Source organism: Doryrhamphus excisus, linkage group LG7 (genome assembly GCF_037039965.1).
Source record: "Doryrhamphus excisus strain RoL-2023G ecotype Guam linkage group LG7, RoL_Dexc_Guam_v1.1, whole genome shotgun sequence".
Taxonomy (NCBI): domain Eukaryota; kingdom Metazoa; phylum Chordata; class Actinopteri; order Syngnathiformes; family Syngnathidae; genus Doryrhamphus; species Doryrhamphus excisus.
The window spans coordinates 11,157,490-11,182,928 of NC_136363.1; the positions used below are offsets into that span (position 1 = coordinate 11,157,490).

At 44.4% G+C, this 25,439-nt stretch overlaps 3 protein-coding genes across 7 annotated transcripts; 2 read left to right on the forward strand and 1 right to left on the reverse strand.

Moving 5' to 3' along the window:
* Positions 1-692: 692 nt before the first annotated feature.
* LOC131101641 (protein S100-A1) lies at positions 693-21,553 on the reverse strand. 2 transcript variants are annotated; one of them, XM_078792093.1, is made up of 3 exons: positions 21,457-21,553; positions 1,018-1,177; positions 693-956 (listed from the first exon to the last, which is right to left on the reverse strand). In XM_078792093.1, exons 2-3 carry the CDS (start codon positions 1,153-1,155, stop codon positions 795-797), a joined length of 300 nt encoding a protein of 99 aa, XP_078648219.1. In that variant the 5' UTR covers positions 1,156-1,177; positions 21,457-21,553; the 3' UTR covers positions 693-794. The 2 variants fall into 2 exon arrangements, with proteins under 2 accessions (XP_078648219.1, XP_057902940.1); XM_058046957.2 differs by lacking the exon at positions 21,457-21,553 and adding an exon at positions 1,902-2,022.
* trim46b (tripartite motif containing 46b) lies at positions 2,862-13,802 on the forward strand. 4 transcript variants are annotated; one of them, XM_058046937.2, is made up of 12 exons: positions 2,865-3,126; positions 5,681-5,942; positions 6,011-6,194; positions 6,275-6,473; positions 6,550-6,696; positions 8,399-8,494; positions 8,639-8,892; positions 9,076-9,197; positions 9,794-10,135; positions 10,921-11,150; positions 11,888-11,955; positions 12,033-13,802. In XM_058046937.2, the coding sequence occupies exons 1-12, from the start codon at positions 3,067-3,069 to the stop codon at positions 12,478-12,480; spliced, it is 2,412 nt and encodes an 803-aa protein (XP_057902920.2). In that variant the 5' UTR covers positions 2,865-3,066; the 3' UTR covers positions 12,481-13,802. The 4 variants fall into 4 exon arrangements, 2 of the variants coding, with proteins under 2 accessions (XP_057902921.2, XP_057902920.2); XR_013627716.1 differs by lacking the exons at positions 11,888-11,955; positions 12,033-13,802 and adding an exon at positions 10,494-10,845 and having other exon boundaries at positions 2,862-3,126; positions 10,921-11,063; XR_013627717.1 differs by lacking the exons at positions 11,888-11,955; positions 12,033-13,802 and adding an exon at positions 10,494-10,669 and having other exon boundaries at positions 2,862-3,126; positions 10,921-11,063.
* Positions 21,096-22,007, forward strand: dpm3 (dolichyl-phosphate mannosyltransferase subunit 3, regulatory). Its single transcript, XM_058046959.2, has 2 exons — positions 21,096-21,196; positions 21,475-22,007. The coding sequence occupies exon 2, from the start codon at positions 21,491-21,493 to the stop codon at positions 21,767-21,769; it is 279 nt and encodes a 92-aa protein (XP_057902942.2). The 5' UTR covers positions 21,096-21,196; positions 21,475-21,490; the 3' UTR covers positions 21,770-22,007.
* The last annotated feature ends 3,432 nt before the right edge of the window (positions 22,008-25,439 follow it).

Sequence of the window (25,439 nt, forward strand, 5' to 3'; positions counted from 1 at the left end):
TATAAGCGGCATAGAAAACAGATGGATGGACTCCATTGGATTATTTGTATTGATATATTCCTAGTCACACAGGAATATTATACAGAATAAATAGGAAGATATGCTTATATAGATAGAACTCATATTGATTTGGATTGTATGGATTTTACCCAAACTGATGACTACGCGGGTGTGGTGCTTTTGTGCTTGGCCGTACTCACTCTTACTCACTCACACACACACAGAAAAGCACACACACACACACACACACACACTGTAACGTAGCAACCAGTGTGCTTTACAAGCACTGCCATTGCTGACACTTTTCCCTGAGTTGTGACTACAAGGAGACTATACGTGTAATGAGTGGATTTCAGCAACAACAACAGAAAGAGACGTGATTTTTTCCACCGCCACCGCCCCCGCCCCCGCTCCCTGCCCCCGTTAGGCAACATTCAGCAGCCATGAGGCACACAGAAAGTATTGAGTGGAGAAAGACACCCTGTTGACTCAATGCCAGCAGGCTTTCCTCATCCAATCCATGACTGTATATTGTGTAACTGTGGTGTGGAACATTCCGGTCATTCCTCGGGTTAGAGATAAGTTATCAATGAAAGAGGGAGTGACTGAAGTGTACTTTGCCTCATCAAGGGAAGGTGTGCCGCATGGAAGACTAACGGTGAGGATGATTCCCCATGAACACAAACTGGTGATGAGGTTTGAAATCCTTGGTGACATTTAATGGACTGCAGACACACACGCACACACGCACAAAAGAAGAAATGCATTACGGAATGGTGTCCTTCTCTGGGGATTTACTTCCTGGCCATCTGCTTCAAGTGCATCTGATAGCACTGCTCACAAGCCACCGAGAGTCCAACCACCAGCGACACAAACTCCTCAAAGTCCACCTGGCCGTCCCCATTGGTGTCCAGGTCCTTCATGATCTTATCCACGGCCGCCGGGTCCTTCTGGCACTGAAAGAGCAAAATGAAGTGTGAGGGAGCGTCTCGTGGAATGTCGAGGAAGTAGCCTTACCCTCAGGAAGTTAGACAGCTCATTCTCCATCAGTTCTCGCAGCTCCCGGCGGTTCAGGGTCCCTTTGCCGTCCCTGGAGGCGTAACGGTGGAACACCTTGATGAGGGACTCCATGGCCGTCTCCAGTTCTGAAGGCATGGTTGCTCCGAGTCGGCTTGCACTGAAGGACAAGGAACACAGCATGCAGAGATGTATCCACCATATTTCAATCACAAAAAGAATACATACAACCAATCAAATAATTCCACCCTTTCCTCACAGGGGTGCTCCAAACCTGTGGTTTGGGCCCCCTTCAGGCCACCCAAAGTGTCCTCTAGTAATGGATCCTTTGGGTGATCATGCTATCATGCCAACATCTTCTGGAGCTTTAAAAACATACATAAACTATTTGGCTAATCTTAGAATGCCATTTAAAGTTCATAAACACCTATTATTTGTTAATGCCATGATTATGTCACAGTGATGTATGATTATCAGTGGTTTAATGTACTTTTGTACCAGTTTGTGCAATGCAGAAAGAACCCAATAAAGGGTTAAACTGCCTACAGATGACTCAGGAATGTGATGGATGACAGTGACAAAATAAAAGAACACACAAGTATATACGTAAACGATGCATGAAGTAGAACCACACCTTTCCCCTTGGTACTGTGTAGCCTATACCGGCTACATAAGAGCTGTAAAATGACACAAACCTCACACAAAAGTGTTAAAGTAACAATATAGTGTGTGTGTGTGTGTGTGTGTGTCCTGCTAATCTAACATGGCGCACCCATCAAAAGAAAGCAAGACTCAGCACAAATAGAGCTCTATCAACAAAGAACATAGAGACTATAAGTAGCATTAAAGCTCAAATTACACATGAAGTGCTCCGAGCTTCTTACCGTCAGCAGGAGAGAAATGGTGGTCAGAAGTTGGCTCAAAGTGCAGCAGAGGTTTTATAGACCGGCGCCGCCCTGCTTGAGCTGTGCAGTGTGTGTGAGTGTGTGTGTGTGTGAGTCAACAAACAGTCAAGCATGACACACACAGCAATGGTGCTGTGCATTAACGTGATGGCGAGGATGTGCCGGGAAGATGAACTTTAGTGTCCCCTACGTGGCTTTTATGAGCACAGATGACCAGAAATCACTCAGGATTCATCAGCTGATTTCTCATTGATGATGTTGCGTGCAAATATTGTTAACTTTTCTGATGCTCATCTTCAAGTCAGCTCAGCACATTACCAAGATAACGTTTCCTGTGGTAAAATGTACTTTTGGTTAGGAGAAAATGCTATAAATAACAAATAAATATGACATTATTATTATTAACACAAATTATTACTTCCACACAAAACCTCAAAATATGAAAAACTAAATGTTACTACCAGTAATTATAATAATAATAATTCTATTAATTTAAGTTAGCTTTTCAGGCAATATTTTGACGTTTTTGTAAAAAACTAAAAATAGAAACATAAAACAAGCATTATTATAAAAGACACTACATTGAATGATATATTTAAATGACTTTTTACTTTCATTACCTCTTTCCATTTTGTCATACAAAGTTTGTATTCCGACAAGGAATGAACCAATCTTTTTATATTTCTTGCAGTTGAAATAGTGGAATTTGGCGACCTCCGGTGGGCAATAGGCCTAACTACATAAAAACTGACATTTTTATTATTGTTATTTTTTTTACAACGGTTCTTTAAAAAAATATACATTTTAAACACGTGACAGCCACAACAACTTAAATAAATAATAAATAAAAATGAAAATGAAATACCCCCAGTTGCCCATCCCGATGCGGTACATGATTGGTTCCCGTTGAGTGGGAGTGAGGGGGGGTGGGGGTGCTATGTCTGCATGAGTGGATAGCGTGGATCGTTCGTGTTAGTAGATACACGCAAATAATCATTTGTCAGACCAAAGTGTGATATTAAGAGCATTTGGGAAAGCTGAAGTGTGCCATTTTCGGGGGGGGGGGGGTGTTGTTGCTATGGCGGATCATCGGCACACACGGCGTTTTATTTCCAGATGATGTCAACAAGAGGTCGCTGATAAAATGGATGGGATGGATTTGAAAGCAGCCACGTCGACGATGGACGCTTTGGTTCGCATCAGTGTGAGTAAATCTCCATGTTAATACACACTATACGTGATATTGTGTATTTGTAGGTGAGTTGCGCCATCTTGCACTTGATGACTTATTTTCTCCAAACGTTTCATTTAATTTAACAGATTAAAAGCAATGGAACGAAGAATAATGCATTTAATTCCACTTGATTGCGAAGCAACAGTCGTTTCCAGCTGCTGTGACACACACACACACACACACACACACGGCCCCGATATAGAACGTCGTTATATAACCCTGACGTACAAAAGTCCCATTCGAATTCGGATTATTTGACAAAACCCTACTTCAAATAATTCATATTTGTTTGAAACGGAAATGTGGGCTAGCGAGGCTTTAGAATGAAACGTCTCCATTCCGGGGCTCGAGGGATGCTCGTTGCCATGGAGACGGCAGAGCTGGATGCGAGTCTGCTGCATCTACGGTCAACTGCAGGGGCCTTAAATCAATGATGACGACGGTGTAGCTGTGCTATAGATATACAGTATGGATGGATCTATATTACACAGCTTATGTTATGGTTTGATAGCAATAAGAAATATGCTTTATCGGTGAGATCACCCCTCCCCCCTTTTCTATCCTTCCCCCTCCCCTTGCTGAATCCATTGCGTCGCTCTGCTGCTGCTTGTGTAAACGTGCACGCGCCCAACTGTCATGGCGCCGAGGTTCCAGGTGAAGGTAAGGATGCGCATATGCAGCAGCCTCCACCGAGCCGGCCTTAGCGTAGCTTTTTATGTTACAGCCATGATGCTATTTAGGAAGATCTACCACTAAGGAATCTACCACTAGGAATTGTACCACTAAGAGACGTGGAGAAAGAGGCGGGTGACATTGGAGAATGACACAGAAGATGAAGGAAATGAGTTTCATGATGACGACGATGCAGGTCATCATGCTGTTATAGCGTCTACGTGTGCTTTTTTTTAAAATGTGCGGAATGTGCAGCATGGAGTGCTTTCATAAGCAGTCCTGCACGATGAGGTTCTACCCTACGGTGTCACCCGTGATGCCGTGATCATCATTTGGCCTGAATAAGGTGACGTGAGGGCGTCTTTAAAAGGACCTCCACAGGACAGGGGGCTGTCGTCTCCTTCTGTGCACGGCCGCATGTCCTCCGCTAACCCATGTTGTGCTTCTCCTTGTCCTTGAGCATATGTCAGTACTGACATGCTACACAGACTAAAAGGTGCTAAAAGGTGCTAATCCCACCAGGCCAGGAAAACATTGTGAACATTTATGCAGTCTGTTTGTGGCAATTCTGGGCCCGGTTAATAAATAAAGTGCATTTGTGAATAGTTCACTGATGTTGGACAAGAGAGAAGCCCGGTTTTAGTTCTCGATCCTCCAAGCTCACCTTAATGCACCAGGGAACAGGAAAACAGCCAACTCTCTGTGCAGGACACTAGTTTGAGGCCCCAGCCTTGATATGAAAGTTTAATGTTAGTGCGGCCCGCGCAAGTTTGATATGGATGCTGTATGGTATCACGTACCCAGAAAAAATGATTACGTTTGATTAATGTTCATGTTAAAGGTTAAATAACTGTTAATAGTTATCCTCCCTATCCGTGTGGAAGTGGTAAGTTTTTGGCTGTTTAAGTTTAAAGGAAATAACTTGAAGGCTACCGTTAAGGTCGCTAGCTCTCGAGTTTGCGAGTTAGCATGTGTCTCAAGACCCTGCAGTTGTGCAATATGTTGTAAATAAAAAGAGTATAAATGTGACTACAGTCATGTTTTGTCATGTCTACAGGGCTCTAATAATGCTTTGTTCATTTTAATCTGAAAAAAATTATTTGTCTACCCACCAACTATATGTGGTTTCTTAAGTTTTTATTGTTTGACGTTTTATTATTATATTTATTTATTTATTACTGATTGATTGATTTTCTTTATTCTTGAGTTGTTTATTTATTTTTCATCTTATTTTGTGTAGAAAAATAAAAAGTAAGATATTTGAGAACAGTGGAATGTTTTATCAGAGCTTTTATTGTAGAAAATTGGAACCAAGGCGAAGTTTTTTAATTTTTTTGTTTTTAATAAATGCGTTTTTTTTTAGTTTCTTTTTGGAAAACCTGATGCGGCCCAGTCTCACCCAGACCTAGCTCCAGTGGCCCCCAAGTAAATTGAGTTTGAGACCCCTGCTCTACAAAGATGGAAGCATACCATCATCCCAAAGATCCATAGGTGAAACCTGAAGGCTTAAACAACTCTGATTTCTGCTAAATAATTCATACCTGCTGCCATTTATCAATATTTAACCAGGATGATGACCCATGCTGCTTGCCTGGGACATATTTATAGCACCTCATATACTAGAACCACATCCATCCAGCCATCTACTTCCGGACGCCCTGACTTCCCAATCCCGGGGTACTTCTACCTCCTGGGGATCCAGAGAGTTAGCCACAATATGGCTAACTCGACAACAAGATGTTGTTTCAATGCTACGTGACTTTTGCAGTGGAACTGCAGCCTGAGCCATGAATAATAATGCTAATAGAAGGTCAGGAGTGATCCCTAATTGCTATGATGTCTCCTCCCATAGTCCAACATGAAGAGCCTGGAGCACGAGCTGCACTGCCCCGTGTGCAAAGACATCGTCAAACAGCCCGTGGTGCTGCCATGCCTTCACAGCGTGTGCCTCATGTGTGCCTCCGAGGTGCTGGTGGCCAGCGGCTACCCGCCTCCGGAACTTCCCGCCGAGCCCAACTCGCCCGCCTCCACGCCCAACATGCGCTCCCCGCGACAGCTCCGCAGGCCCACGCCCAAAGCCGAGCAGCGGCCCATCGACCGGGTACTGCGGGCAGGTGAGGAGCGTTCACTTCAAGAGGGAGCTGTAAACGGATTTCAAGTCATTTCTTCACGGTTTGTATAGGTCCCCACCCACCATCGCCGTCCATGCCCCGCTCGCCGGGATACCTGGGGCGCCGCCGCAAGGAGGGCCCGCCGCCCCTGGTCATGATGTTCCCCTGCATCCCCTGTGGACGTGATGTGGAGCTGGGGGAGAAAGGCCTCACTGACTGCTTGCGTAACCTCACCTTGGAGCGTATAGTGGAGAGGTAAGGCACTCGAACACCGCAGCAGCAGAACCAATGTTGTGATGTCATCACGCGTGTATGTCTTGGCCTCCCGTCGGCAGGTACCGACACACGGTGAGTCTGGGCAGCGTGGCCGTCATGTGTCAGTTCTGCAAGCCACCGCACGCCCTGGAGGCCACCAAAGGCTGTGCCGACTGCAGGGCCAACTTCTGCAATGAGTGCTTCAAACTCTACCACCCATGGGGAACGCCGCGGGCGCAGCACGAGCACATCCTGCCCACGCTCAATTTTAGACCAAAGGCAAGACAACACACGTGCTATAGTGTGTGTGTATGTTTCCATGACATCACGTCGCCATATTTGTCTCCTTCTTTAGGTGTTGACCTGCACGGAGCATGACCAGGAGAAGCTACAGTTCTATTGTAGGACTTGTCAGCGGCTGCTTTGTCCGCTCTGCAAACTGCGACGTGTACATACAGGACACAAGATCCTCCCTGTGGCCCAGGCGTACCAAGCCCTAAAGGTACAGCTTCATTTTAGAACTCTAACAATCCAACAATTCACGTGCATGAGAATGTGGAAAAGAAAAGGTGGGCCTTTTCACCACATGCCACAGAACCAATGTTTTAATTGCCGTAAGCCAGCATTAATAGTGCTGATGAGTTCATTTGAAACAACAGTATTGCAGAAGCAACATTCACGATAATCATGTATAACCAATATTTTAAAGCACATATAGAGGTAGGTAAATCTGCTCAACATGCAGCGACCATCAGGGAAGTGCCGAACAACACAGCAGCCGCAGAACCAATGAGTTGTAACGAGCCAATGAGTTTACTGTAAAAATCAGAAGGGCAACTGTAAACTGCATGAATTTCATACCAAAAGCGCATGCAGAGGTAGATAAAACAGCTGGACGGTGACCCCCTCGATGATGCCTTCAGTGAGGCTATGGTTATCTTGTCGCATTAGTACAAAACTACATCAGGACGTTGCCTACCACCACAGCTGCTAACAAGTATATTAAGCAACCACACAACCAATGTTGCACCAGCGGTAAGGAACAAACTTCTCAGTCATTGTAAACATCAGCAGGGCAAGTGTAACCTACATGAGTTCTATACAAACAGCTGAGGAGCAACATTTTAAAGCGCATGCAGGGGTAGATAAAGCAGTGACCCCCTCATGATGCCTCCAGTGAGGCTATGGTTATCTTGTGGCATTAGTACAAAACTACATCAGGAGGTTGCCTAGCACCGCAGCTGCTAACAAGTATATCAAGCAACCACACAACCAATGTTGTAACAGTGGTAAGGAACAAACTCCTCAGTCATTGTAAACATCAGCAGGGCAAGTGTAACCTACATGAGTTCTATACGAACAGCTGAGGAGCAATATGTTAAAGCGCATGTAGAGGTAGATAAAGCAGTGACCCCCTCATGATGCCTCCAGTGAGGCTATGATTATCATGTGGCATTAGTACAAAACTACATCAGGAGGTTGCCTACTACCGCAGCTGCTAACAAGTATATCAAGCAACCACACAACCAATGTTGCAACAGCGGTCAGGAACAAACTCCTCAGTCATTGTAAACATCAGCAGGGCAAGTGTAACCTACATGAGTTCTATACGAACAGCTGAGGAGCAATATGTTAAAGCGCATGTAGAGGTAGATAAAGCAGTGACCCCCTCATGATGCCTCCAGTGAGGCTATGGTTATCTTGTGGCATTAGTACAAAACTACATCAGGAGGTTGCCTACCACCGCAGCTGCTAACAAGTATATTAAGCAACCACACAACCAATGTTGCAACAGCGGTCAGGAACAAACTCCTCAGTCATTGTAAACATCAGCAGGGCAAGTGTAACCTACATGAGTTCTATACGAACAGCTGAGAAGCAACATTTTAAAGCGCATGCAGAGGTAGATAAAGCAGTGACCCCCCTCATGATGCCGCCAGTGAGGCTATGGTTATCTTGTGGCCTTAGTCCAAACACTACATCAGGAGGTTGGCTACCACCACGGCTATTACACAGCAGTCTGAGTACCGATGTTGTAACAGAGTCAAGATATACGATGCTAAACAGAAGTACTATGATAAAAGACATGTTTCGTTACTTCCAACTGTGTCAGAATGCAACAGTGTAGTATAAGATAAGCATGCAATTGCCTCATTTCTTCATTGTTGTGTGTGTGTGTGTGTGTGTGTGTTTGTGTGTGATAGGAGAAGATTACAAAAGAGATGAACTACATTCTGTCCAACCAGGACACGGTTCTGTCTCAGATTACACAGCTGGAGAGCGCCATCACTCAGACTGAGGTGATTAATAAACCAGAGTGGGGGGGAACATGGAATGCAAAACAAGTGTTAGACGTGTTCAAATGCAAGCGCATACACGAGTCAACGTGACGTTGAAGTTCTTTAGCATTAAGTATGTGTCTGAACATGTCCGTCCACATTTAGGTGAATAGCGTGTCTGCCCGAGAGCAGCTGGCCCAGAGCATCAGGGACCTGACGGCGGCTCTGGCTGAGCGCCACGCCTCGCTCACCCAAGCCCTGGAGGCGGCACGCCAGAAGCGAGGTGAGGCGCTGGCCGCTCAAGTGGCCGAGCGCCGCAGCTTGATGGAGCACGCCGGGCTCGTGGCCTTCACGCAAGAGCTGCTGAAGGAAACAGACCAGCCCTGTTTTGTGCAGGCTGCACGCCAGACGCATAACAGGTACTTCATTAAAGTGGCCTGGAATAGAAACAAGTGACTATTGTTCTCTGTTGGCTACACTTTGCCTCATGTTTTCATACAATGTTAGACTTATGAGGTGCACGGTAGCCAACACATGAGCTGTATCCAAAACGCGGTCTTGGCAAAGACGATTACAATATCTAATGTGTGTCCCTGCACCAGGTTCAGCAAGGCGATTGAGAACCTGCAGCATTTTGCTCTGGCTGCAGATCCTTCCTTCAGGCACTTCCAGCTGGATGTCTCCAAAGAACTCAAATTGCTCACAGAACTTCATTTCACTCGAGGTAAGAACGTCATACTATACCGCATGGTGCCATATCGACACTATATTCATACTTTAGTAACTTTATAGCTAAATAGCAATAAACTGGTACTTTTGTATGTGTCCTTTCATACTTTACTCACGATTTGACAAAATAATGACATTTTATTTCAAATTTCAATTATATTTTCAGCATTTTGGGTTTCTTGTTCGTTATTTGTTTTTTTGGATTTTTTTAATTTTGGGGGGGCTGCGCGGTAGAGGAGTGGTTAGCACGCAGACCTCACAGCTAGGAGACCCGAGTTCAATCCCATACTCAGCCATCTCTGTGTGGAGTTTCCATGTTCTCCCTGTGCGTGCGTGGGTTTTCTCCGGGTACTCCGGTTTCCTCCCACATTCCAAAAACATGCTAGGTTAATTGGCGACTCCAAATTGTCCATAGGTATGAATGTGAGTGTGAATGGTTGTTTGTCTATATGTGCCCTGTGGTTGGCTGGCCACCAGTCCAGGGTGTACACCGCCTCTCGCCCGAAGACAGCTGGGATAGGCTCCAGCACCCCCCGCAACCCACGTGAGGATATTTTGAAAAATGAAAGAAACCAACCCTTTGTGTCACAGCTCCTCTGGCCCCAGTCCTTGACACCCAGCACTCCCTGGCCTATGACCAGCTCTACCTCAGCTGGCGCCTTCCCCCGGACTCCGCGCCCGCCTGGCACTTCTCTGTGGAGTACCGCCGCCGGGGGGTGGTACCGGGGGGCGCATCGAGGGGCGGAAACAGAGGGGGGCTGGTGGCCGCCGCTCGCTGGGGCTGGCAGCGACTGGACGAGGTGAACGGGACGAGCGCCGTCATCGACAGGCTGGAGATGGACAGCGTGTACGTGCTGCGGGTGAGGGGCTGCAACAAGGCGGGCTACGGCGAGTACAGCGAGGAGGTGTACCTGCATACTCCTCCGGCACCAGGTACCAATTCTTAACTAACTAACTAAAAATAATACATATGATATTTTTATGGCAGTTTTGGGGAGATCACATAGATAATAAAAGACTGATTGATTATTATTAGTTTTAAATATGTGAAGTTTTTTATTAAAGGTTACATTTTTGATGAAACTGCAATTCATCAACTCACCACTAGGTTGAAGGCTTTTTCACCCATTCTGGCATTTCAGAAGATGCCAGTCGGTGTACGTTACGGTGGTCTACCATGGCAAACAGTAACTCATTCTCTCTCTCTTCTGCTCATCACCACGTCCCCATCGACACGCCTTCCTCACGTCCCGTACCTCATCTCTGTCACTTTTTTATTTCCATTTCACAGCTTGTCATCCTCTCCAGCGCTCCTTCCATGCCGCCAACCTACACGCCTCCTACGGAACGTAAGAAGTGCATCATATGACAATTCCATCCCTATTCCCTTCTTCGCTTTACATCCGTTTGCTTTTCCACTCCACTCGCTCACCCTCCTCTAACGAGATGTGTCTCCGCGGTGATGAGGTTTGCAAACTGTTAAGGCCTGAGGCTTAACAAGGCGGATTGGATTCCGATCCGTGGCTTTAAGTGGCGTATTAGTGGTGAACCCCTCCAAACCCCTCCCGCTGTTGCATACCGTCCCTCTGTGAATTGAAGAAAACAAAGCGATACCTTCAGTGTTCTGTTCCCCGTGCTGGGAGGTGCATTCCTGTGTTAGCTAAGCCTTTCCTTGCCGTCTTCCGTACTTGACATCCGTTTCATCTGTCCTCCTCCAGTGCTTAACTTCTACCTGGACTCTCGCTGGGGTCTCCACGCAGACCGCCTGGTGGTCAGCAAGGAGCAAAGAGCCGCCCGCAGCGTTCCCGGCCTCTCCCTGCTGCAGGCTGCCGACCACGCGCTCACTTCCTGTCACCTGACCTCTGACCTCTTGGTGGGTGATGTGGCTATCACGCAGGGGAGACACTACTGGGCGTGCTCAGTGGAGCCCGGATCTTATCTGGTGAAGGTACGACTCCCTGGTCTGAACACAATAGTATACTATACTATAGAACATTATATAACATATATAGAACATATAGAAGACTAGTTTGAGGCCCCCGCCTTGATATGAAAGTTTAATGTTAGTGTGGCCCGCACAAGGTTGATATGGATGTTGTATGGTATCATGTACCCATTATTATTATTATTTATTATTATTATTATATTTATTTATTTATTACTGATTGATTGATTTTCTTTATTCTTGTTTTGTTTATTTATTTTTCATCTTATTTTGTGTAGAAAAATAAAAAGTAAGATATTTGACAACAGGGGAATGTTTTATCAGAGCTTTTCTTGTAGAAAATTGGAACCAAAGCAAAGTTTTTTTTTGTTTTTTTGTTTTTAATAAATGCGTTTTTGGAAAACCTGATGCTGCCCAGTCTCACCCAGACCTTAGCTCCAGTGGCCCCCAGGTAAATTGAGTTTGAGACCCCCTGATTTGTGCATGAGAAAGTGTATTAAGTATTGCAAAACGTGGCGGCAACAGAACCAATGTTACCAATAGTGTTAAGGAGCAAACGGCTCAGCCAGTTTTAATAGAGCTGATGTAAACATTGTTTGCATTCTAAACAGTACGGTTAAAGTCCTCCGTTTTATAGGTAAATATGCATCCGTAATTAGAGAATTTATGGTCTGCACCCTGATTTTAAACATTTATCCACTTGTGTATTGAAATCAAGGAGAAAACCTCTTGTTTTCCAGGTTGGCGTTGGTCTAGAGTCCAAACTACAGGAGTGGTTTCATCTACCAGAAGACATGGCCAGTCCCCGGTGAGTAGCAGCGTCATTAAAAAGATAGTAGACTGCATATAATAAGAGCAATAATAGTAACAGTAAATGTCCTCCAGCTACGACCCGGACAGCGGCCATGACAGCGGTGCAGAGGACGGCATGGACTCCGCCCCGCCCTTCTGCTTCCTCACCATGGGCATGGGTAAGCTCTACCTGCCCCAGCACACCTACCACCACCAACACCACAACGGAAACGGACCGCGTTCTGACCCTAACGGCAACGCCCCAGCCACTCCGGTGGGCCTCACCTACCCGCTGCCGCCCCGGCTGGGCGTGTGCCTGGACTTCGAGAAGGGTCGCGTCACCTTCTATGACGCCCACTCCCTGCGCCCCCTGTGGGAAGGCCACGTGGACTGCTCGGGCCCCGTGTGCCCCGCGTTCTGTTTCATCGGCGGCGGGGCGCTGCAGCTCCAGGAGCTGGTGGCCAACCGCAGTGCGGATCAGACGCCCGTGAGGAGGGTGACCATCCAACCGCGCCACGTCTCCAATTTAAACAACAACTGATTGGGAATGTTAATCACGTCCACTTCTATGGCAACAAATATGCAATGTAATTAAGTTTCTTACACTTTTATTTGCAAGAATCGCCGCTTTAGTAGTGTTTGGTACGCCGGACACTATCTTTGATGCTTGCAATTGTAGCCAGGCTGTTTTATCCATCAAGCTAATGTTCATATAGCGCCACACTCTCCATTTCACGCCCTTAAATGTTCAATCTACGTGCATTGGTTTCAAAATGTGAGGAAACGTGCATCTATAATAACACCCCCTATGTTATTGTTTTAGGCTAAATGTGGTGCATTAGTGGAAAGAGAGGCAATAGAGTGTAATTAGAAGCTCCAATTATACATCTGGGCCGCAGATAATTACTGTAGTTTCACTGGTTGTGTTTGTAATCCAAATACATGTCCCTCCTCTGCACACGTCTGTTAACAACACTGAAAAACAGCCGGCGGTGAAAAGTTTGTTTTTAAACACTCTTTATTGTAAAAACCTACTTTTATTGTAAAGTAAATGAGCACCCTTCTTTCCTGTGAATACACGCTTTCAACGTTCACCTGCTGGCAGAATGTTTTCAAAAGAAAATGTATTTAAAAAAAAAAGTAAACACAGACTAGATTGCAAAAAAAGGTTATTTTGTCATTATTTGTCAATCTGCTCCAGGTGCTTTTTACTGTGTGTCATGAACTATGGCCGCTAGGAGGCAGCAAATCAGCACAAACTGCAGATAGTACTTGTTTTTCCAAATATGGCTTTTCTGCTGGAATAAATCAGTACATATTAAACAGAGTAGGGTAGCAGTCAAACACTGTCAGAAAAACTGTCTCATCTGCTTTATTTAAATGAAAATAAAATATGTATTATTATATAAGATTATTCCTAGAAATCCCATATATTTTCACAGAATAAAAAATATTGAATTTAGTGATTACTACTACTACAACTACTGCTATTACTACTACTATCTGGCTAGCTGTGATATTATTGTGGACAATGTTTTCAATTGTGAATGGCGCCCCCTCTTGGATAACTAATGTAAAAGGTCAGCCTGATTGGGAAAAAATATTTGACTATTGAATGCATACATATAAATAAATTTCCCATATAAACTGGTGTAGGTACATACTGTATATATTAGACATAAACATACGAATAATAATAAAAACTTGTGTGATCTCACATTTCCAGACTGTGGCCGGTGCCAAGTGAAACATGCACAGCGGGTGACCGAGAGCGTTTTTGGTCCATCTGCTTTTAATGGAGGTATTACAATACATGTGTAGGTGTTTAGCATTCCTTATGTAAATGTAATGTAAATGGACGGCCACAGTTTACACTCTTTATGAGCTGCAAATGAAAATAAAACACATATGTCTTTAATTAGGAGTGGGTGAAAAAGAAAGAAAGCGCAGAAGAACGATATGATGTTTGGTATTTTTCAATGCATAGGTGAATGGTTGTGTGTCTATATGTGCCCTGTGATTGGCTGGCGACCAGTCCAGGGTGTACCCCGCCTCTCGCCTGAAGACAGCTGAGATAGGCTCCAGCACCCCCACAACCCTTGTGAGGAAAAAGTGGTAGAAAATGAATGAATGAATGAATGAGGTGCACAAAAGTATTGGGACACCTTTCCTCCTGGGAGACTGAAAGCAACAGCCCCCCCCTCTCCCTCTGCCCGCTGGGCTATATCCACACCTCCTTTCTTGCGTCCAAATCTGCAACAGATTGGGTTTAGTCTGACTGGAGGTATGCAGCCACAACAGACACATGTAGGGGTCTGCATAATCCCCCCCGCCCTGAGTATTAAGCACACAGCATGGGCATTCTTTTAAAGAGCGAGCTGGAATTACCGATATATAATCTCTGTGATCATCATTTAGTACAGTTCAGAGGCGGTGGGGGGAACTGGGAGTGGTGGTGGCGGTGGTGGTGAGGGTGGGGGCTGTCAAAGCCATACAGTGCGAGACATGCAGGATGCAGTAAGTGGGGGGGCCATCTGGAGAAGTCGGGAATCCGCTAACCCGACTAAAGCACATGTTGGCAAAGACCTGATTTATATTGTGAACCTGTCACTCCATGCACTTTTCCCACAGCCTATAATAAACGGAAACACGTTTTATTTGCCTTGCATCCACCATAATGTCAAAAGGAAAAAATGGCATAATACGCATGCCAGGGCAGTCGGCGGCGATGTTAATTTGTACTGTAACAAGGTTTACGGCTTTGTGTTTGCGTTTCTTCGTGTATAAATGAAGTTGCTGCTTCGTTGGACACTGGGCCATATTGGGCACCCCCCTGCTTGACCCTTTGCTGAAACCTGACCCCTCAGGAGCGCTGACCGCCCCTCCGGGCACCTGCCAACCTTTCACCTCGTCACTCTGTGAGCATCTGGAAGGAACGAGGACATATTCTTTTTTTACACATCAAACACCGTCCTTCCTTCGTTACCGCCCTTTCTTTATCGCGGGGGCCATGATGTATGCACAGCTGGTCTGGACGCAGCCGTCCAGGAAGCGTGTGCTTTACGCATCCCCTGTTGACATTCCCATCCGAATGGCCTTTCACTTTTCACGCACCTGGAATTTTAACTGCACGGGAGGCCGTTGACGGCCGACTCAGCGTGTTTTTACCGCAGCGGAAAAACCCGCTGCAGATACGCATCACATGACCTGTTGCGCTGCAAATGCTACGCTTCGATGGAAAGTGACGGCTCGCGACCGCATTCACACGCAATGGACCTTCACCTGCTCACATTATTTGTGGCCAAAAAGCTTTTCCACTGCTCCGATTTATGGCAACAATAACAAGTCACCGTGTGGCGATATGTCATGTTATGCTAGCTTTAAAGTAACACCCGTGTGGCTAAAAGCTACTTTCGTTGGTAAACAGTGGGAATTCCGGGGATAAGGCTGGCATGTTTCTGGTTTTAGCTTGTGGTTAAATCAATATTTGGACATTTGGCTGACCAAGAAACTCAATACTAGCTCTCTCTCTGTCACAAAGTCTGACATTTAGCTTAGCTTAGCGTAGCCGCAAGACTGGAGCTAGCCAAGATAAGTAAGACACATGACATCCAAAAATAGCGCAACTTATTTTCCCAAAGATTCAACCAGTATAATAATATTTAGCCAATGCTAAGTAGCTGTGGGTCACTTCCACACAGAACCCATTGAAGAAAGTTTCATAATTTTGAGTTTTGTGCAATAAACACATTAAAACCAAGCCAATGTAGGTGAAGACATTGGAAGAAGTGTAGTATAGTCTAAGAAACAACTCAGTTTTCTTTTATAGCGGTCAAATACTAAGCAGAATTAGGGGGATTTCTTGTGAAATTCAACATTTCAACCTGCCTTATTTCCCAAAACATTTTTTTTTTATCATGGGCCAACATAAGAGGCTCTGTACAAGCTTCACAGTCCGAACAATGACATAACACTTCATTAACCACAGCATCCAACACATTAGGATGCGTTCATTTGAAATGGAATGAAGCCTTTCTTTGCCTCAGCTGCAAGATGGCCGCCTTATGCGCCTCAAATCCTCTGAAGCAACATTTATCTGATGGATGCTCTTCCCTTTTCTACCTCGTTTCACACCAGCAATGTGATCAAAACCAGGAAGTTATGTTTTATTAACGCCCGCTGTGGGAAAAGTACAACTGTTCCAGGCTGGAAGAGTAATGTGGAGGAGGTGTTATTGAATAACGGGAGTGCCATTGGATTCTCCTCAAGGGGAATAAAGGGTTAAATACGGGGAGGGAGATGTATTTGATTCCAATGCACAAGAGGGTGAATAATTCATCTTCTTTTTAGAGCCTCGGTGGAAAGTTCACAGCAGAGAAGTTTAGGCAGGCAGAATGTTGAGATGTCGTCTGTACAAAAGGAGGTTCTCCACCGATACTGGATAAAAACAAGCCTGACAGCAAGAATTTAGTTCTGTTTTCAACGTTCAATTAACGATCCATAGCGTTGCAATCCGAAGGGGAAATTGCACTCCAGACAAGAGCAAGAAAACCAATTAATTAACCAATTAGGGGGTGGCACGGCGGTCTAGTGGTTAGCGCGCAGACCTCACAGCTAGGAGACCAGGGTTCAATTCCACCCTCGGCCATCTCTGTGTGGAGTTTGCATGTTCTCCTCGTGCATGCATGGGTTTTCTCCGGGTACTCCGGTTTCCTCCCACATTCCAAAAACATGCTAGGTTAATTGGCGACTCCAAATTGTCCATAGGTATGAATGTGAGTGTGAATGGTTGTTTGTCTATATGTGCCCTGTGATTGGCTGGCCACCAGTCCAGGGTGTACCACGCCTCTTGCCCTAAGACAGCTGGGATAGGCTCCAGCACCCCCACGACCCTTGTGAGGAAAAGCGGTAGAAAATGAATGAATGAACCAATTAGCGCCTCAGTCTCCCGCGTTGTCAAAATATTTTTAACAGCTGTGGCAGCTGCCGAGCGTTCAGCATCCAGCTGCTTTACCTACCTCTACATACGCTTTAAAATGTTACACTTTCCCGTGCAGTTATGTACATGAACTCATCAGCGGTTGTAACGCTCTGCAAACTGCATTACAGAGACGGTGGCTAGTTAACTACGGCCTATAATTAGTCAAGAAATATTGAAAGGCAAGTTATATGTCGTATTCTGGTCACTGTTCTGTTACATTGACGATACGTTAGCTTACATAACATTACATGCATGTTAGGTTCATTGGTTCATTGTCCATAGGAATGCTTGTTTGTCCATATGGCTGGCGACCGGTCCAATGTGTACCCAAAGTCAGCTGGGATAGGCTCCAGCACACCCCCGCAGAGACCATGAGGAAAATAAAAGGATGGAGGGTCTGGACCAATTAACGGCGATAAACAAAGAATGACTGTAATTGCAACAGGACCAGGATGATCATCATAACTCACACAGAACAATTGCAATTTTCTAGGCTTTTTTTTTCTTTTTCTGGGCTCCAAAAACAAAACAAACGCTTGAAACGATCCAGTTTTCCAGTTGAAAAAGATACCACTAGTACACCCCCCCCCTGCCCCCCTAATGATTAAACATGCCACGCTGCTCCGTGACCAACGCCGGGCGAGCTTGTTTAAATGCAAAGCACTCTGTAATTACTTTGTAGAATCAATCAGCGACGTATTGATGTGTGCCCCGGATCATTTCTCCGATCATGCACAACAGGCAACTTTTTCAACTCATCTGGCGGAAGAGGATTTCGGATGCAGTGAGATATTCCGAGGAGTCAATGAGCGGAGGTGGTGCGGCTTATGTGCGCTGCCACCGTCACGACGTGAGCAGATAAGACCCGGTGTGTCCATTCTATCCGGTCTAGACGTGTACAGCGCTACAATGCAGTGATGACCCACATTAATACATCTATAATCAATGCCTGACCTATGAGGAAAATGGTGCAGTCCAGTTGGGAATGTCCCGAGGGGAACTTTTGTAGCTAATTAGTTCCACTGTCAATAATGCTAATGCAAAAGGGCATTGAGGACAGATAAGAAGGTAGAGGCGAGGGGACGTCATCACGCTTTGTTAGTGGCTTTTTACACTGACAACAAGCATCGGATCACACACACATTGTTGTCTGTGCGTGCGCACGACACGCGCCGTGAAGATAATACATAACGGCGGCCCATAAAGGTCAACAAACAAAGCACGAACGGGACAAACGTGGCGGTGTGATGGGATTCATTAGGACAGCATGGAGAGTTGAAGGGGGGGTTGGAAGGAGATGCATTCCTGCATCCGGCATCCTACAAGCAGCCTGAAACAGGTGTGCGTCTTTTAAAGAGGGCGCGCGGGGGCGAGGAGACAAGTGCGAAGCTCACATGCTTCAGCCTGGTCACACTTGACCACACTCTGACCTTTGCACCCGTCCCCGAGCAGCCTGAGACGTCGTTACTTTAAAAAAAAAAAAAAGAATGAGCTCCCACAAGTGTTGTCCAATCAAACAGAAACGTCGTCTCCCATAATTAAGCTTGTCAAAAACATTCAGACGGCCCCCCTGCTTGGAATCGGGGACCCCTGATGAACTTTAACACCACGCCCTGATGAGTCTATTTTTGACACGTGGTCACCTCAGCTGTCTGAGAATCCTTGCAAAGTCCTTATACAAAGTTTGTCCTCAAACATGAAGCATTAGGTTGACTGACTGCACACTCTACTCATACTCTATACTCAGTATTTTTTTAATAATCATTTTTAAAAAACTGACAAGAACAAAAAGCTAAAATGTATGTTTTTTTCCCCCTTCAACAGAGGTCACACACATCTCACTTCCACCTGAACTCTGCACGGATACAGTGACACAGCCCGTCTCATGAACGCAGCGCTCAGGAAACAGAGGCTTCCTGTTTTGTTATCTCTCTCTCTAGCTTTACAGACTTGAGACTGAATCCGTGTCCACACATTGACGCCATTAATATTGACATAGGGAGTAAGATGGACGGGCTGTACTGCTACACAAACCCTTCAAGTCCCTTCATGATCCTTGTGGGTCGCCGCTCCGACACTCGCCCCCTCTTGTGGGACCGCCTGTGATGTGTTTGCAGGGTTGAAGGTGTTGGAAGATTGAGGAAAAGTCCGGAGAAGCAACAGCTGGATTTAATGCAGCATTAAGGTCACTGCTTGTTCAAGCTGCACCTGCAAATCCCCCCCAATTTCACCCCTTTTCTTGTCTTTTCTCTGTAGTGCTCTCCTCTTTCGTCCCTTTTCCTTTCATTCCTGACCTTTGAGCTTACTAACACACGTGTCCTCAGATTTTTTGTATGTCTTTATGTGTCTCCATATCAAGGCCTCGCCCGCCTGCCTGCCTGCCTGCCTGCTTGCTTGGTCCGCTTACAGGCTGCTTCATGGTGTCTGCCAAGCCCTCTCGGCTGGAGCGCAGGTTTTCTGAGTACTGGAACGGAACCCGAGCTGGCAGCAGCAGACGTGCGCTCAAGGGGAGCCAGCGCCACTCTTGTCAATGTGGGACACTGTGGTCCACATAATAAGACATGCAGGGCGCAATGATGCATGTCACGAGTGGAGGGGATTCCACTCGCATACAAATCATTCTCTATATGAATCATTTTTGGAATGTGGGAGGAGGTTTGGTGTTCAATTTTTCTGCATGCTTTGAATGAGAAAACGTAGTGCCATCTGGTGGAGAAATCTTGATCGACAACTTCAAGGACTAGTTTCCTTTATATAAAAAATTGGATTTTCAATTGTGTCATTTTTTTGTAAGTTTTAGCCTTTTTTTCCAATTCCAAAATATATATCCAAAATATCCTCACTCAACACAGTCAAAATGCAGTGAAAATAAAACATTAAGCAGGATCTTCATTCATTCATTTTCTACCGCTTTTCCTCACGAGGGTCATGGGGGTGCTGGAGCCTATCCCAGCTGTCTTCGGGCGAGAGGCGGGGTACACCCTGGACTGGTCGCCAGCCAATCACAGGGCACATATAGACAAACAACCATTCACACTAACATTCATACCTATGGACAATTTGGAGTCACCAATTAACCGAGCATGTTTTTGGAATGTGGGAGGAAACCGGAGAAAACCCACGCATGCACGGGGAGAACATGCAAACTCCACCTAGGGTGGAATTGAACCCTGGTCTCCTAGCTGTGAGGTCTGCGCGCTAACCACTCGACCGCCGTGTCACCCTAAGCAGGATCTTTTAAGGGGTAAATAGAACAAACAGCTGCACCACTCTGTTAAGCAACTTACACTAATAACGCTGGTGCAGACAAACGTAAACACTAACATATAAGAATAACTCTCCGTGTTCCCCAAAGCGTCATGATTATTTCTGCTTGGCGCTTTGCTGCTCCCGATCCCCAATTAAACCAAGAATGTTTACGTTTCCGACCACTCCTCAGGTCATCCAGTGCCCCCCACACCTGGACCGTTTAACATCACCAAGATCTGATTTGAACTGTGCTGCTGATGACCCTTAATGGAATTTCTTGTTGGATTTCTCTCTAGGGAATCACATTAGGAATGGCTTGAAGCTAGATTTAATGGTAAACACATTTACCAAATGACTTTTGTAAACGAAGGGGCTGATGCAGAGATAATGTTAGAGGTGTTAAAAGATGGTGGTGGTGGGGGTGTAATTCGAATGAATAGCTTTTTCTCTGTAACAGTTGGTGCTGGGGTTGTTCTGTCCGACGATAATCTTGTGCAGCAATCATAATTTTGCAGTTCTAATCATCATAACATTAGCCTTATGGCAAAAGACATGATAGCTGTTCATTGACAATATCTTTGTTTGTTTGTACAACATAACTAAAACATTGTGACATGTATAGAACAAACTAAACTATTATTCTCACTTGCCCAGGTGCCATTAGGTCAGGTTAGAGTTATACTCCATTTATGCCTACCTTATAATAAGAGGAGGGGAAAAAATACACACCAAAATGTTCTTAATCTTCAAATGAGATGGGTATCAACTGATATCTGTGGGGCAAAGGGGGGATTAATCCCTTTTTATTAATACCATCATTATATAATTTCTTGACAGAATTTTGTTTCTGCTGAACTACTCATTACGTGTAGTGTTTTAACTAATGTTAAATGTGGCGCGTTTTGCCTATAAAAGCGTTTCTGTACGATAAAAGAGCGATTCAGCCCATTTAACTACATTACCCAAGATACATTACGGTTACATGCGTCATCCCTCTGCGCTAAGCTGAGTTGGCCATTAGCAAGAGGTAAGCAAAACATCCGAGTTATATCACCATTATTTAAAAATAACAAACAAATAATTAAATGCAAATTAATATTGAGAAACCTTTCAAGCAACGTGTGTTTTATTGTTGGCTGTGTTGTTCGCCATTATTGTCGCATTTTGGTGCCAAATAAATCGGTGGCTAAGGCTAAGGCTAGGCTAACTGTAGACGCGAACACTTATCTTTTGGAGCATCCATCGCTATGCTAACGCTAAACTAACTGTGGACATAAACATTAATACCTTTTCGTTTCCTCCCAGGCCGTCTACTGTCATCATGACCAAACTTCTGGAGTGGTTGTTCGGCGTTTCTGTCGTCTTGGCCGTCTGGGCTGTGGTGGCTTTCGACCTGTTGGACTTGAAAGTGCCGCAGCCTTACAGAGAGGTTGCCTGGCCCATGCCGCTGTACCTGCTGGTGTCCTTCGGCTGCTACTCCCTGGCCACGGTGGGCTACCGGGTGGCCACTTTTAATGACTGTGAGGAGGCTGCAAAGGAGCTGCAGAGTCACATAAAAGAAGCCAAAGAGGACCTTAAGAGGAAAGGATTGAAGATGTAGAACATTGCAAGAACTATGTACCTATTTTTGTAAACATCTGGACATGTATTTTATATTGTAGTAACATTCTTGTGCGACATGAGATTGTGTGCAACTAATTTCAGTGATTTGCACCCACTAAATGTGATGCTGTTACTCATCTATCTATGAAACACATTCTTACATGTTGGTAAATTAACATTCTTCTGTCCTGATTCAAATGTGTGCCCTGCAGGAAGTGGATTAAATTATTTCTATAGTTTTTTTTCTCAAATATGGGGGGAGGGGAACCCATGTAGTATGGACATGTACTAGTTAGCTGAATAAACCGTACATACAAACAACCATTCACACTCACATTCATACCTATGGACAATTTGGAGTCACCAGCTAACCTAACATGGATGTTTTTGGAACGTGGGAGGACACCAGTGTACCCGGAGAAAACCCAACACACATATTAATGGTGAAAACCTGTCATACAAACCCATAAGCCTCATGCTGTGCACACCTACAGTCGTCAATGACATGAAGATTAGGTTTCATGGTGGTTTCCTGTCAGAAATGGTTAGCTAAAAATGTACAGTGTAGCTAATCTAATGTTGGCTGGCACTTTTGCCTATGTTCATTTTCCCCTGCTGTGCATAAACAAAGCATAGCCCGGCCAAATTCATCATTATACTGGTTCAAACGCTCCTGTAACTTAAGAAGAAATGCAAAAAAAGAAGCCGTTGTTGGCAGTGTGATGTTTTTGGCTGGTGGTGCTCCCCCCACTGCCGTGCCTTTACTCCCCCCTCCCGCCCTGCCAATGTCTGCAAGCTGTTGCCCGAGCAGACGGCATGAAAGGCAACCTGTTATTTACCAGGAAAATCTCCCACTCTGGCAATTACACCAAAGGCCTCCCTTGGTAGGCAGAGATGTTCTCCACTTGTCGCCACATGTGAAATATTTCTTCTTTGTCATTGCTACGGGTTGACTTTGAAGACATCCGTCTGTTACGTGCCTTTTTTTGTTGCAAGTCTGGGTATAAATCAGATAAGAGGCAACGTGTCACAGGCCTTATGTGGTGTGTGTGAACAGTCCCCCCATGCTACATGTGCTACACATGCTACAGGCCAGACTCAATACAACATACTCTAATGTTGGCGGAATCATGATGAGGATGACTGTGTATAAATCAGCCTTTTTTGGAATCTACAAAACAGCACTTTATTATTATTTTTATTTTTATTTTTTGTCCCGTCCAGCCATTGGGGCAGATAGTATTGTTGATCTAAATGCCCTTACATGCTAAACAGATTTGCTCTGTGTCAGGAAAGGTGTTGGCTACTTCCCTGTACCATGAAATTTTATTTCCCGTTATTTGATGTTTTTGTTATGGCAATTGGAGCGAAGAAACACAGAAAAGAAGAAGAGAAACTGGGGTGGGGGGTGGGGCAGTAGAGAGAGAGACAAAAACAGCAGCAACAAGAATTCCCATAACAACAACAGTGACAAACAGAACAGTTAAATGTCAATGATGGCTAAGGGTCACAATGGAGATGATATCAGTGAAATGAAACAGTCCAACTTACCAGTAGCAATAGTAACAATGAAGACATGAACCGTGATAGTAAACAGAATTACAGCTATACAGTTACAGGAATTAAAATCTCACTGCTTGACATCATTATTACTGTAATAATAGCATACCAATAGCATATAGACATCAGGCATAAGATGGTAGATTGTGTAGAGAAAACAGCACTTTATACTTTGCAAATTAAAAAAAAATGTTTCTCCACGAAACATGGCCCGGGGCTGAAGAGGTTAATATTTTTTATCCCCATCCCAAGGCCAAACAAGCTAAAAAGTCTAGAAATTATGCATCCGGGTTCAATAGAATTTGGTTTGACTTAGCAACATGACCAATTGCCATACATCAAAGTTGAACATTGCCATTGTCCAAATACTTGTGGACTTTCGTGTCTATATTTACAGCAAAAGTGGAGTAACTCTCATCCTCATTGGTGGAAGTGCTTCGAAGATTTGGCGGCTGTGTGGGAAGTCAAAGCCGTACGAACTGTCTCTCTTATCCCTCTCTGTTCTCTGGCATTCCAATGGACTTCTTAAAGATTGTCACACAGCTCAAATCTACTTTCACAGCACGTCGGGCTCCACTTAGCGGGCCCTCCGCTGTTACTTGAGGTCTTTTTTTTTTTTTTTTCCAGCCGCCATGAGACGAAAATCAGTAAAGGCACATGGATTGGAGTAGATTCCATGCCACCCACTACACTGTTCACTTCCAAGTTTAAAAAGCTAGCTTTTTAGTCGAGTTTACAGAGGCCTCACTAGCACATCTATTTTATATGCAGTGGATTCAGCATTCACGGTCCAGCAAATTTGTGGATTTTTGTTTTGTTTATCTTATAGCTCTTTTTTCCACAAAAAAACCCACTGTGTTCACCCGATTGCTAAATATGTGATGATACAGACAAAATGTACAGCATACATGTACCACAATTTATATATGTTTATGTCTTTATGCTTTTTTCCTCATGCTTTGCTCAGCGGTCCTTGAACGCACCATAGACAGCGGGGTGATGGTGTATTGACTATGCAGAAATGCAACCCAGGTTTAGAATGATATGTGCTTTTATGGATCCAAAATTCTCCTAAAACTGGCTAATCTAAATTGGTAGTTGGTTTGGGAAGGCAAAATGAATCCCTGGATTATCGTGGTTAATTGGTTCCAGACCAAAACCACGAGTATGATTCCTTATTTATAATTCTTCTATTTTCATAGTTAGAGCAGAGAAATCGTGCTTAAGACCTTCTAAATATACTTTTTAAACATTATTAGAGCCCTCTAGATATGAAATAACACCCCTATAGTTACCTTTACTACCCAATATAGTAGACATAATAAGAGACAAGCAGCAGAATGATATTGTTTGACTTATAGGCTGTATTCAACCACAAAAAAAATTGTGATAAAGTCAAGCTGTAAAATGTATATTTTCATTCTTAGAGCAGAGAAAACGTGCTTAAGACCTTCTAAATATATTTTTTAAACATGATTAGAGCCCTCTAGATATGAAATAACACCCCTATAGTCACCTTTACCACCCAATATAGTATAAATAATAAGAGACACGCAGCAGAATGATATTGTTTGACTTATAGGCTGTATTCAACCACAAAAAAAATTGTGATTAAGTCAAGCTGTAAAATTTATATTTTCATAGTTAGAGCAGAGAAAACGTGCTTAAGACCTTCTAAATATACTTTTAAACATTATTAGAGTCCTCTAGATATGAATTAACACCCCTATAGTCACCTTTACCACCCAAATTGCTAATTTCCCCACTGAGGGACGAATAAAGGCATATCATCAATATAGTAGACATAATAAGAGACAAGCAGCAGAATGATATTGTTTGACTTATAGGCTGTATTCAACCACAAAAAAATTGTGATAAAGTCAAGCTGTAAAATTTATATTTTCATAGTTAGAGCAGAGAAAACGTGCTTAAGACCTTCTAAATATACTTTTTAAACATTATTAGAGCCATCTAGATGTGAAATAACACCCCTATAGTCACCTTTACTACCCAATATAGTAGACATAGTAAGAGACAAGCAGGAGAATAATATTGTTTGACGTATAGGCTGTATTCAACCACAAAAAAATTGTGATAAAATCAAGCTG

What these genes read in the sequence shown, in the direction of transcription:
- LOC131101641 (XM_078792093.1), bottom strand. Translation starts at nt 1,155, where the DNA reads ATGCCTTCAGAACTGGAGACGGCCATGGAGTCCCTCATCAAGGTGTTC. An exon ending in AGCTGTCTAACTTCCTGAGG is followed by an intron (nt 957 to 1,017) that starts GTAAGGCTACTT and finishes TTGCTCTTTCAG; the next exon opens with TGCCAGAAGGACCCGGCGGC.
- trim46b (XM_058046937.2), top strand. Translation starts at nt 3,067, where the DNA reads ATGGATGGGATGGATTTGAAAGCAGCCACGTCGACGATGGACGCTTTG. An exon ending in TTGGAGCGTATAGTGGAGAG is followed by an intron (nt 6,195 to 6,274) that starts GTAAGGCACTCG and finishes TCCCGTCGGCAG; the next exon opens with GTACCGACACACGGTGAGTC. An exon ending in GCACGCCAGACGCATAACAG is followed by an intron (nt 8,893 to 9,075) that starts GTACTTCATTAA and finishes TCCCTGCACCAG; the next exon opens with GTTCAGCAAGGCGATTGAGA.
- dpm3 (XM_058046959.2), top strand. Translation starts at nt 21,491, where the DNA reads ATGACCAAACTTCTGGAGTGGTTGTTCGGCGTTTCTGTCGTCTTGGCC.